Below are 12,581 nucleotides of genomic sequence, written 5' to 3'. Positions count from 1 at the left end.
ATGGCCGACCATTGTAGGCTGAAGGAAAAAGTTAAAGGACTACATTATCCACAATGCACTGCAATGCTAGATAGATAATATGCAGGTGGATCCCCACAGGTGTCTTTGAGTACTTATGATGTCAGCAGGTGTCTCACCCTGCTGCTCCTCCGTCTCCTCCATACAGGAAGTGAGGAAGCGCATCAACTTCCTCTTTTCTACCACAGACAGCTGACGACTCGCAAACACATCCGCTCTGCTGCACGGCACCTGAGAGACAGACAGGTACACAGAGCGAGGTCAACAAGGAGACAGGCAGGTAGAGAGAGACAGACAGGTACACAGAGACAGGTACACACAGAGCGAGGTCAACAAGGAGACAGGCAGGTAGAGAGAGACAGACAGGTACACAGAGACAGGTACACACAGAGCGAGGTCAACAAGGAGACAGGCAGGTAGAGAGAGAGACAGACAGGTACACAGACAGGTGTAAACAGATGGATGGGTTGTACACACCTGTTCCACCGTTCCGTGGCGATAGGTGAGTATCCTGGTAACATTCTTGAACTCTGCATAGCGACTGACATTTGATTTGATGAGCAGATCGACCAATGAGCCGCGAGAATACATGAGCTGAGCGAAGAAAAAGAAAACATCTCAACTGCTGATGTGCTGACAGAAACTGTGTCAGTATTAGTAGTACTGTGATGTTCCCTTATACTGCTGAGTCATACTGCTATACTGCTGAGTCATACTGTTATACTGCTGAGTCATACTGTCATACTGCTGAGTCATACTGCTGTACCGCTGAGTCATACTGCTATACTGCTGAGTCATAGTGACCAAAAGGTAAACGCTGGGTTAGCTATATGCTAAAACGTTTACAGTAGACCCTCCGGAGGCGTTTAAAGTGGGACAGACAGGCCGAGAGGACTGGTTATAGTGGGACAGACAGGCCGAGAGGACTGGTTATACTGGTGCTAATATTAAATGAGTCTGATGCTTTCAGTCTTCTGTCGAGGACAGAGACAGGTGTTATGTTGTACGTGATGAAATAAAAGGAATGAGCCACCTTTGACACCAGGTCGATGTTGAACCTGCGTCCTTCCTTCACCAGCTGAGAATAGCTGATCTTCTTCTTGCTTGGCTCTGATTGGCTCTGAGCAGTTGAAGGCCTGGTCTGATCTGCCCCTGGCCCCTCCCCCTCTGTCTGGGAGGCCTGCGTGATTGGATGAGAAACATGTGTCACCCACCTGTCGGTAGATTTCCCATCATTCAGAGCTGTGATCAGCTGTTGAACTCAGTTATGATGTTTCTGATCAAGCACATTGTTGCAGTCATTCATTGATTGACGATGACGTCTAATTCTACTTGTGATGGATCATCAGCTGATTCCACTTGATGTGTTTGAGACCTGAAGGTGAAATCTTCCTCACCTCGTCTTCTTCCTCTCGCTCAGCTGTTTCCTCTGGCCTCTGCTTTGTTTCTTCTTCTTTGGACTCTAGAAGAGAAGAAAACTGTTCCTGTGAAAACCTGATTTATTTTCATCTGATCTTCTTCAGTTTGTGGATTTAAAGGTTAGATGAAGCAAACGTGAACATCAGAGAGAAAACAAACAATCATCAACAATCACATGAATCAGGTTTGAACTGAAGAATTGATATCTGATCTGGATGTTTGATCAGAATCAAACCTGCAGATTCTGTCTCTGATGTTTCTTTGACAGCATCTTCATCAGCTGCTCCTGGTTCTTCTTCGATGGTATTCGGAGGGTTAGGACTCAAAGCTCCCTCCTCCTCATCTTCTTCACTGAGAGCAAAAATGAAAAAAAAGCTGAAAACATTTAACAATCGTCTCTTTGAGGCTTTTAAAGTTTCACTAGCAGCAGCACAGGCGTTAGCAGGCCAGACCGAACGCTGCGATGGAGGTCGTCATATTTTACGCCATCAACCTAAAAATAAGCTAATTTCTGTCTTTTATTACTCAGGCAGGTTTGACAGATTCATTTGTGTTTCTTCATCCCAAACAGTCAGAAAACTGCACATGAACTGAACGCCGACGAGGCTCTCTGCAGACTCTGGATCAGCGGTCAAAGTTCAGCTCGCAGACAGGCTGAAGTGAAGATAAATCCACTTTGTGTTCTTTAAACTAAACTCGGGGGGGGGAAGAGACGAGAAGAAGAGAAGAGAAGAGAGAAGAAGAGAAGAGAAGAGAAGAGAGAAGAGAGAAGAAGAGAAGAGAAGAGAGAAGAGAGAAGAAGAGAAGAGAAGAGAAGAGAAGAGAAGAGAAGAGAAGAGAGAAGAAGGAAGAGAAGAGAAGAGAGAAGAAGAGAAGAGAAGAGAAGAGAAGAGAAGAGAAGAGAAGAGAAGAGAGAAGAAGAGAAGAGAAGAGAAGAGGAGAGAAGAGAAGAGAAGAGAAGAGAAGAGAAGAGAAGAGAAGAGAAGTCAGTCGAGTGGAGCTGCTTCTGTTTTCTCTCTGTGATGTTGAAAACTGATCTATTGAACACACATATTTGGATCACTGCACCTGTTTTTACTGAAACACAGCACCGCTATTAAAATCATGCTCACTCTGTGACAAACACACTGCATTTCCTGTCACTTCTTCACAGTAAAAGCATCCCAGCAGTTTGCCACTGGAAATCTTGTAATGTGAAGAAGCAGCAGTTTGCTTCAGCAGTGACTTCCCACAGCTGTGATCAATACAATAAATATTAATATCTGTGAACACACGAGTGAAACTAAACTCCACAGATTCAGGATCCAGGCTGACCTGGTCCCACCTGGTCCCACCCAGACCGACTGGGGATAGCCAACCACTATGAAGTGAACACTGTGAGTCCAGAGTGACTGAGGTTTACCTGGTGAAACAGAACACCTGCACGTTACTGATGGAGGTGGAGTCTGAGTTTGACAGGTAGAGCAGCTCCTCCCCTTCCTCCAGCAGACTCGACCAATCCTGAGCCTCCTCTGGCTGAGACTCCTCCTACCAGCATACACACGCATGCATGCACGTATGCATGCACGCACGCACGCACGCACACAAACACACACACACACACACACACACACACACACACACACGTTACTACACTTACAGAAAGCTCTATTCACCTGATCAATAACCTGATAAATAATCTGATCACCTCTCAGTGAAGCTGATCAATAAGTCACTGATGTCAATTTCTACTTCCTTCATCTTTCCCATCATGCTCAGCAGCAGTACAATCCTCCATCTTTGCAGTTTTTCTACAGGAACATGGAAGTGACTCCAGCAGCCAATCAGAGAACAGCATGGTACTCACATGGTGCTGCTGTATCCAGGTGAGCAGACCACTGAAGGTGAAGCTGGCCCAGTTGGCTGCATAATAACTTCTCCTGAAAAGATACAGTGAGGTCACCTGGCAGGTGTGTCAACTGCTCGATGAAACAGATTATTTCTGTCCGATCATTTCGACCATAAACTGATTCTGATCAATATGACAGGAAACGCGGAAATAATGACGAGCCAAAGACACTGACAGGATAGTATGCACAGCACAGGTGTGTTACAGGTGTGTGTGTGAGTGTGAGTGTGAGTGAGTGTGTGTGTGTGTGTGTGTGTGTGTGTGTGTGTGTGTGTGTGTGTGTGTGTGTGTGTGTGTTTGTGTGTCATCCACGCCAGCACAGGTGTGTTAAAGGTGTGTGTTATTTCTCATGCTGTTTCCTGACCTGCAGCTTGCTGTCAGGTGAGGTTCAGGTCAACTGAACAGGTGTTTCTCATTCATAACAATGTGAAATATGAGAACTGACCTGTCCACGTGCAGAACTCTCTGTCCCACTCTGGAGAAGGCTGCTGCCACCACCGACTCAGCAAGACCTGAACACATGACCAATAATCAATAAGCAATATACTGTGTACATATCAGTAACAGGAGGAGTCATGAGTAGTGTTGCTTCCGTCAACGAAAATGACTAAATATCGTCGTCAATGAACCTTTATCACATGACGACAACAAGACGAGACAACGTAAATGCTGGTCATGTGACGATGACTATAATTAAATATACAATGCAATATTGTTGACGAATAAAAACGAGACTAAATTTGGTTTACAAAATAAAAGCTCTGCTAAAGTGTTTCTTCATTTCTGTTGACTAAAACGAGACGAGACGAAATGTTCGAACATTATTTCGTCTCGTTTAGTCGCTTCGTTATTATTATTTTGCAGTATTTCTGTTTCCTGTGTCTCACTTCAGGGGCTGCATCAGGTCGCACTGCGCAGTCGCAGCGACGTCACTTCCTCAGTCCCCGCCCACGGCGTTATCTAGAAGATGCAGCTGCTAGCTAGCAGCTAGCGCTAATGACAGACAGCTGACAGAGAACGGGACCGATGGCCGGCCAGCCGGCTTTGCTCGGTAAAATAAATACGTTGTGAATTCAAACGTATTTATATGTTGACCTCACAAGGCTGGGATGGACTACAAGACAATCGGAAAGCAACTTGGAGAGAAAAGATCAACTGTCGGTGCAGTTATCAGGAAATGGAAGAAGCACCACACCACTGCCAACCTCCCTCGGTCTGGGTCGGTCTGTCGCCTCGTGGGGTGTCCCTGATCATGCAAATGGTGAGGAATCATCCTGGAACCGCAAGGGGGGGGCTGGTTAATGAACTGAAGGCAGCTGGGACCACAGTTACAAAAGAAAAGGTTGGAAACACACTACGCCATCATGGATTGAAATCCTGCAGCGCACGTGAGGTCCCCCTGCTCAAGAAGGCACATGAACAGACCCACCTGAAGTTCGCCACTGACCACCTGGACGACTCAGAAGAGGCCTGGAAGAAGGTGATGTGGTCAGATGAGACCGAAATAGAACTTTTTGGGCTCAACTCAACTCGCCATGTTTGGAGGGCAAAGAACACAGAGATCAACCCAAAGAACACCATCCCCACCGTCAAGCATGGTGGTGGCAAGATCATGCTTTGGGGGACGGGACAACTCCATCGCATTGAGGGGAGGATGGACGGGGCCACATACCGTGGAATTCTGGACCGGCACCTCCTTCCCTCAGTGAGAGAGCTGAAGATGGGTCGAGGATGGGTGTTTGAGCACGACACCGCCAAAGCAACAAAAGAGTGGCTGAAGAAGAAGCACGTGAAGGTTCAGGAGTGGCCTAGCCAGTCTCCAGACCTGAATCCAACAGAAAATCTTTGGAGGGAGCTTAAAATTTGGGTTGCCAGGCGACAGCCTCGGAACCTGAATGATTTGGAGGCGGTTAGCAGGGAGGAGTGGGCCAACATCCCTGTCACCAACTGTAAAAACCGTTTGACATCTGTGCTGGCCAATAATGGCTTTTCTACAAAATAGTAACATGCTGTTTGTCCAGGGGGGCTAACACTTATTTTGTACTTATAACTTGGTTAAATAGAATGGCATTACTAAAAAGAGACTAAAATACAATTTTCATTGACTAAGACTAGACTAAAATGTCATCAGTTTTCATTGACTAAAACTGGGCGAAAATAGATAATTCTGACTAAAATGAGACTAAGATGCTCAAACTTTTAGTCGACTGAAACTTGACTAGACTAAAAAGAGTATGAACATGACTGAAACTAATAAAAACTAAAATGACAGCTTGACACAAAGACTAGACTAAGACTAAAATTAAAACAGGCCGCCAAAAACAACACTAGTTATGAGGAGAGGAGACGAGGAGAGGAAACAAGGAGGAGAAAGGAGGACAGGAAGAGAGGAGAGGAAACAAGGAGGAGTCATGAGGAGAGGAAGAGAGGAAACGAGGAGGAGACATGAGGAAGGAGAGGAAACAAGGAGGAGTCATGATGAGAGGAAACAAGGAGGAGTCACAAGGAGAGGAGATGAGGAGAGGAAACAAGGAGGAGAGAGGATGAGGAGAGGAAACAAGGGGGAGACACGAGGAAGGAGATGAGGGGGAGACAAGACAATTGTCGCTTCTCTCGCGCGCCTCACGCCCACCAATAGTTCCACTGCGGACACTGATTGGTACATTGGTAACGGTGGTTCAGGGAGCGCAGAGGCGGAAGCCTGACAGACGGAGTTCACGCAGTTCAGTACTGTGACTCTGCAGATACTCAGCAGTATCAGTACTTCAGAGGAGAAGTACGTACACAGCTCATCACACAGACTCCAGGGCATTAGAAACAACTAGACTGCTAACCGGAAGCATGGTAGCAGCATCACGTGACGGTCAGATCACGCTCATTGGCCTGTTAGCTCAGGGCTTAGGGCTAACGTTAGCATGAAGCAAAAGCTCTTAGCAGCACAACATGCAAAACATCTCGTATAAAGCACACGGAGCTAACGTTAGCTCGGTTGCTAACACTAACACACAAACAGCATCAGCGGTTGTATTGAAGCGGTGACGTTTGCGCGCGTTTGTTATTTACGGGAACTAACACACTAACCTTGCCGTTAGCTGCTAGCCGCTACCATTTAAAATGAATTGGCCGTTAGCCGTTAGGTAACGCTTAAGCTAACCCCAGCCTGCGTCCGCGGTTTGGACCGGTTTAAAACAGAATTCCGGGATGCTTGAGAACGAACAGTCGTCGACCGAGCAGCGACACATTCAGACACATGATCCAGATCATAATATTTCATAAAAAAACTGGTGTTTCTGTACCTGTTCCCAGAATGACGACGTCAAATTCAGACGGCAGATCCTCGGCTGCCATGTTGTTAGTAGGGAAACACACAGTCACGTGACAGAGACCGTCACTGATCGATCGATCGATCAATCAATCAATCAATCACCGTAATGTATGAGGCGCACAGTTACATACTTAACAATTATTTTCAGTTATATCATGTATGGTTTTTTTTACAAAACTATTGTGACTTTTTGACTGTTATTTACATGTTTATGTATTTCTAATCATGTTTGTGCAGTTTTACTGATATTTACAGACCTGTTTTCTGTCTCAACAGTTCCTGTTAGCAGTGGGTGGACAGACAGCTGTCTGCACAGTCTCTTTCTCTCCTTCTTGAAGAGGATTGCTGGAGGTTTCTGAATGCACATCAGAGATAATGATGTCCTCAGGAGCTCAGTGAGGATTTCACCTCCTGTAATGTTGATCCTGTCTGAATGGAGTGAGACAGACGCACGATGCTTCACTCAGACTCTGGCCTCCATTCTGTCCACATGATCTCAGATATCAGTGGACTGAATAAGTGCGTCCTGTTTGAAGGACTCAGTCCTCAAAGTCATCAGATTCTGATCATCAGACGTTTGATTACCACCTGATCACTGAGATGTGGCTGCAGGCTTGGCAACAACTTCTTCTTCTGTGGTGCTTTCTGCTACTGCCAAGTCCTGCACACACACACACACACACACACACACACACACACACACACACACACTGAGTGATATGCAGCCAAAAACACAGACTGTTTCCTTGTGTTTTTACTTTATTCATCTAAAAACGTCCAGATGGTTAAAACTCTGCTCTTCTCTCGTTTCCTTTCCTTCTCTCCTCTCCTTGACTCCTCAGCTCCTCACTGTTGCTGAGACGTGGAGGTGTCGTCCACCTCATTTCACTCTCCTTTTTACTCCACTACATGTATTTAACAGCTGTCTTTAGGACTTATTACAGAGTCAATCCTGTGAGATAGGATTCCTTTAAAGAAGAAGCCGTGGTTTCAGCCTGGTTTTGCTTTCCACTCATATTTCAGAAAAGAGACTTTTCTGCTCTAAATGTCTCACGTTTCTTTTCAATAACTGGTCAAATAATCAAAGATGAGACAAAGTTCAGAAGCAGAACTTTATTTCTTCTTCTCTCCCATCAGTCATCTGACGACCCCTCAGACTGATCTGGTGACCCTTTGGAGGGGCCCGACCCCTGTGTTGGGAAACACTGGACTGCTGTTGACTACTTTTGATACTTCATCTTTCTGATAATACTTCTGTGCTTGGGTATTCACTTGTAATGGAGTATTTTTCCATTGTTGTACTGGAAAGTAAAGCATCTGCATGTTGTTGAATATACTTCTAAAAAACAGATTCACCCGAGATCACGTGTGTTCTTGTCTTATGGAAATAGATCTGTGTTGGTATCTGGGCCACAGGGACAACCAAGACTTACATGTTCCGAGTTTCATATTATTCAGGACCCTGGAGGTCTGAAGGTCTGATGGTCGGAAGGTCTGGAGGTCTGGAGGTATGATGGCCTGGATGTCCGATGGCCTGGATGTCTGAAGGTCTGGAGGTCTGATGGTCTGGAGGTCTGAAGGTCTGTGTTGGTATCTGGGCCACAGGGACAACCAAGACTTACATGTTCCGAGTTTCATATTATTCAGGACCCTGGAGGTCTGAAGGTCTGATGGTCGGAAGGTCTGGAGGTCTGATGGTCTGAAGGTCTGGAGGTCTGAAGGTCTGGAGGTCTGAAGGTCTGGAGGTCTGGAGGTATGATGGCCTGGATGTCCGATGGCCTGGATGTCTGAAGGTCTGAAGGTCTGGAGGTCTGATGGTCTGGAGGTCTGAAGGTCTGTGTTGGTATCTGGGCCACAGGGACAACCAAGACTTACATGTTCTGAGTTTCATATTATTCAGGACCCTGGAGGTCTGAAGGTCTGATGGTCGGAAGGTCTGAAGGTCTGGAGGTCTGAAGGTCTGGAGGTCTGGAGGTCTGAAGGTCTGGAGGTCTGGAGGTATGATGGTCTGGATGTCTGATGGCCTGGATGTCTGAAGGTCTGAAGGTCTGGAGGTCTGATGGTCGGACGGTCTGGAGGTCTGGAGGTCTGAAGGTCTGGAGGTCTAAAGGTCTGGAGGTCTGAAGGTCTGGAGGTCTGATGGTCGGAAGGTCTGGAGGTCTGGAGGTCTGAAGGTCTGAAGGTCTGGAGGTCTGGAGGTCTGAAGGTCTGGAGGTCTGGAGGTATGATGGTCTGGAGGTCTGAAGGTCTGAAGGTCTGGAGGTCTGGAGGTCTGAAGGTCTGGAGGTCTGGAGGTCTGAAGGTCTGGAGGTCTGAAGGTCTGAAGGTCTGGAGGTCTGATGGCCTGGAGGTCTGAAGGTCTGAAGGTCTGGAGGTCTGATGGTCTGGAGGTCTGAAGGTCTGGAGGTCTAATGGTCTGAAGGTCTGGAGGTCTGAAGGTCTGGAGGTCTGATGGTCTGGAGGTCTGAAGGTCTGGAGGTCTGATGGTCTGATGGTCTGGAGGTCTGATGGTCTGGAGGTCTGGAGGTCTGATGGTCTGAAGGTCTGGAGGTCTGATGGTCTGATGGTCTGAAGGTCTGGAGGTCTGAAGGTCTGGAGGTCTGATGGTCTGAAGGTCTGGAGGTCTGATGGTCTGAAGGTCTGGAGGTCTGAAGGTCTGGAGGTCTGATGGTCTGAAGGTCTGGAGGTCTGAAGGTCTGGAGGTCTGATGGTCTGGAGGTCTGAAGGTCTGGAGGTCTGGAGGTCTGAAGGTCTGGAGGTCTGAAGGTCTGAAGGTCTGGAGGTCTGGAGGTCTGATGGTCTGGAGGTCTGAAGGTCTGGAGGTCTGATGGTCTGGAGGTCTGAAGGTCTGGAGGTCTGATGGTCTGATGGTCTGGAGGTCTGATGGTCTGGAGGTCTGGAGGTCTGATGGTCTGAAGGTCTGGAGGTCTGATGGTCTGAAGGTCTGGAGGTCTGAAGGTCTGAAGGTCTGATGGTCTGAAGGTCTGGAGGTCTGATGGTCTGAAGGTCTGGAGGTCTGAAGGTCTGGAGGTCTGATGGTCTGAAGGTCTGGAGGTCTGATGGTCTGAAGGTCTGGAGGTCTGATGGTCTGAAGGTCTGGAGGTCTGAAGGTCTGGAGGTCTGAAGGTCTGGAGGTCTGATGGTCTGAAGGTCTGGAGGTCTGAAGGTCTGGAGGTCTGATGGTCTGGAGGTCTGATGGTCTGAAGGTCTGGAGGTCTGGAGGTCTGATGGTCTGAAGGTCTGGAGGTCTGAAGGTCTGGAGGTCTGGAGGTCTGATGGTCTGAAGGTCTGGAGGTCTGATGGTCTGGAGGTCTGATGGTCTGGAGGTCTGAAGGTCTGGAGGTCTGGAGGTCTGATGGTCTGAAGGTCTGGAGGTCTGATGGTCTGGAGGTCTGATGGTCTGGAGGTTCTGTTCATATGAATCTGTATGAGATGATTTTCTGCTTGGTTTCATTATTAACTGGATCTCTGTGTTTAATTTAATTCATTTATTCGTCTCTTCTCTACACGTGTCTTTTAGTGATGGATGAAGATTTCTTTCAACATAAATGAATTAAATATTTGTGTGGTTTAACTGCACGTTCATGTGGTCGTTAAAACTGTCACAAACATGAAGGTTGTGGGTTTGAGTCCACTGACCAGCGGCGTGGATGAATTCCTGAGGAACATGACCTGAACGCCTTTCTGAAGATGCAAGTTTGTTCCTATAATGATATAAAAGCACAGGAGAGTTTAAAATTCATCAAAAATCTGATGAAGTTCTTTTGTAGCGTTTGCTACATCAATTGATCTTAAACAGAACTCTGTGTGTGTGTGTGTGTGCGCGCGTGCGTGTGTGTGTGTGTGTGTGCGCGTGTGTGTGTGCTTACGTGCGTGTGTGTGTGTGCGTGTGTGTGCGTGCGTGTGTGTGTGTGCGTGTGTGTGTGCGTGTGTGTGCGTGTGTGCGTACGTGCGTGTGTGTGTGTGCGTGCGTGTGTGTGTGCGTGCGTGTGTGTGCGTGTGTGTGTGTGTGTGCGTGTGCGTGTGTGAGCGTGTGCGTGCGTGTGTGCGTGTGTGCGTGTGTGTGTGTGTGTGCGTGTGTGTGTGTGTGTGTGTGTGTGTGTGTCTGCAGACTGTCGGTCTGTTGGTGAAAATGTTTGAAGGGCGTTGAAAAGAAAAAGAAAGTGTTCTTCTGTCAAATCTTTTTTGGCGTCTCTTCTGTTCCTGACATTAAAAGGCCTTTTGTAGCTCGTTAGCGTGAGGTGTTAACGAGGGCCGTGTGCTGATAGGACGGCTGTGATCAGCTGCCAAAATGTGTACTGTTTACTGAGAGACAGACAGAGAGAGAAACAGACAGAGAGACAGGACAACCTGAAACGTAGGAAATACTGAATGGACCTTGGTGTGCTACGCTGACAGAACTGGTTCCTAATCGAAGGCCGTGACCCCTGCTGGGGTCACCGAGGGTGCCGACAGGTGGTGGACCACCTCCTCCTTTGGACAGGCTAAGTGTCCCCTGCAGGTCTGCCTGAGGAGCTGACTTGCTGATAAACGCATCCTGGTCTGCAGCTCTCCCAGAGGACTTTTGTCCTCCTCCGTCCTCAGGCTGTTTCTTCGAGGTTTTTGAAGACACTGCTTTTTGAAGATCTTGGTTATCCTCTGTTTCTTTGAATGAGGCTGCTTTGCTCCTTTTGCCTCCTCCTCTTCGCCACCATGTTAACTATGATGGTTGCAATAGTCCTGACCCTCCTGTCCACGTCCCTTTGGCTGTAGCACCATGTCCACATGCTCAACAGCCTCCTGCCACTCTGATGTCTCGCAGGGTTGAGGCCGCCTGATCTTCGTCCTCTTGCCCTTTATGCTGGGAGTTTGGTGGAGCCTCTTGGGGGGTCTGGGCTCTGTGGGGTGTGTCTAGGTCCAGCTCCTCCTTTGTCTCCTCAGGGCCATGACCTGACCTGTGCACTGTGGTGTGGTCCTTACATTTCATCCTTGACTGATAATTCCTTTTATAAAGACGGTTTTTGACCATTTTGCCTGTCTTAAATAGGACATTTGATGATAGACAGGGATGGGGAGACAGCCTGGACTACACACAGAGAAGGGTCCAGGATCAGAATTGAAACCGGGCCGCTGCCAAGGACTCGGTCTCATTACCTGGAGCAGGTGAGGAACCAGATCTTTAGGTCCACACCATAAAGTCTGTCCAGCTGGGCCGTCCTTTACTCCTGCGACCCAGAATGATGTGAATGTGTCCGCTGGGTGTGCAGCTTGTTCCTCCTGCAGTGTTTCTCAGGCGTCCTATGATACAGTCCTGTCTCCTGATGGATAAGTAATCTGGATGTGATGTATTCAGGTATTTTCTGCTGACATTTAATCGGCTCTGCTGTGTAAAGGTTAATTTGATGCTTTTAATTTGATGCTGGACTTTTAATTTGAAACTCAGCTGATGTATGAGGTGGAGTTTCTCTCAACACCATCAGTCTCTCTGCTGCACCTGTGATTAAAAACTATGAATATTTATTATCTGAGCTGGAAAACAGCTGACCTGATGTTTGTGAACAGAAGTGATTACTGAAGAAATAAAAACACAAATATACAAACAATACATTCATACATATATTTACATTTGTGTATACATGTACCGATCAATCGTCAATATTATCAGTAAATGAACAATGCTTGTTCTGTTCTTTTCCAAGATAAGTTGTCAGTCACTCACCTGTCAAATTCGCCATCCACAAACCCCGCCCTCTCAGCCAATGGAAGGCCTGTCCGTGTGCGATCCCTGCGTCTGATTGGCTGGGTTGTGATTGGCTCCTTATGGGACAGAGAGAGAGCGGTCGAGAGACAGAGAGACAGAGACAGACAGACAGACAGTGAGTGGGAGGTAAAGAGAGGCAGGTGGAGCGCAGAGAGAGAGAGCGGTCGAGAGACCTTCACAGACAGCAGGAC

General features: G+C 47.5%; 1 protein-coding gene across 1 annotated transcript in view; it reads right to left on the bottom strand.

Annotated features, from left to right (window-relative positions):
• Window positions 1-6,696, bottom strand: part of chm (CHM Rab escort protein) — a 17,851-nt gene extending 11,155 nt beyond the window's left edge. Inside the window, exons 1-10 of the mRNA XM_070982797.1 lie at window positions 6,622-6,696; window positions 3,771-3,837; window positions 3,284-3,356; window positions 2,840-2,964; window positions 1,673-1,788; window positions 1,416-1,480; window positions 1,052-1,198; window positions 496-612; window positions 138-249; window positions 1-18 (exon numbers count right to left, since the gene is read on the bottom strand). The exon at window positions 1-18 is cut by the window's left edge and continues 205 nt beyond it. Of these exons, the coding sequence (XP_070838898.1) occupies window positions 1-18; window positions 138-249; window positions 496-612; window positions 1,052-1,198; window positions 1,416-1,480; window positions 1,673-1,788; window positions 2,840-2,964; window positions 3,284-3,356; window positions 3,771-3,837; window positions 6,622-6,673 (892 nt within the window). The 5' untranslated portion in view covers window positions 6,674-6,696. The remainder of the gene's footprint in view (window positions 19-137; window positions 250-495; window positions 613-1,051; window positions 1,199-1,415; window positions 1,481-1,672; window positions 1,789-2,839; window positions 2,965-3,283; window positions 3,357-3,770; window positions 3,838-6,621) is intronic.
• Window positions 6,697-12,581: the final 5,885 nt, after the last annotated feature.

This window comes from Chaetodon trifascialis, chromosome 16, assembly GCF_039877785.1.
Source record: "Chaetodon trifascialis isolate fChaTrf1 chromosome 16, fChaTrf1.hap1, whole genome shotgun sequence".
NCBI lineage: Eukaryota > Metazoa > Chordata > Actinopteri > Chaetodontiformes > Chaetodontidae > Chaetodon > Chaetodon trifascialis.
This window is presented reverse-complemented; position numbering and strand designations above follow the sequence as displayed.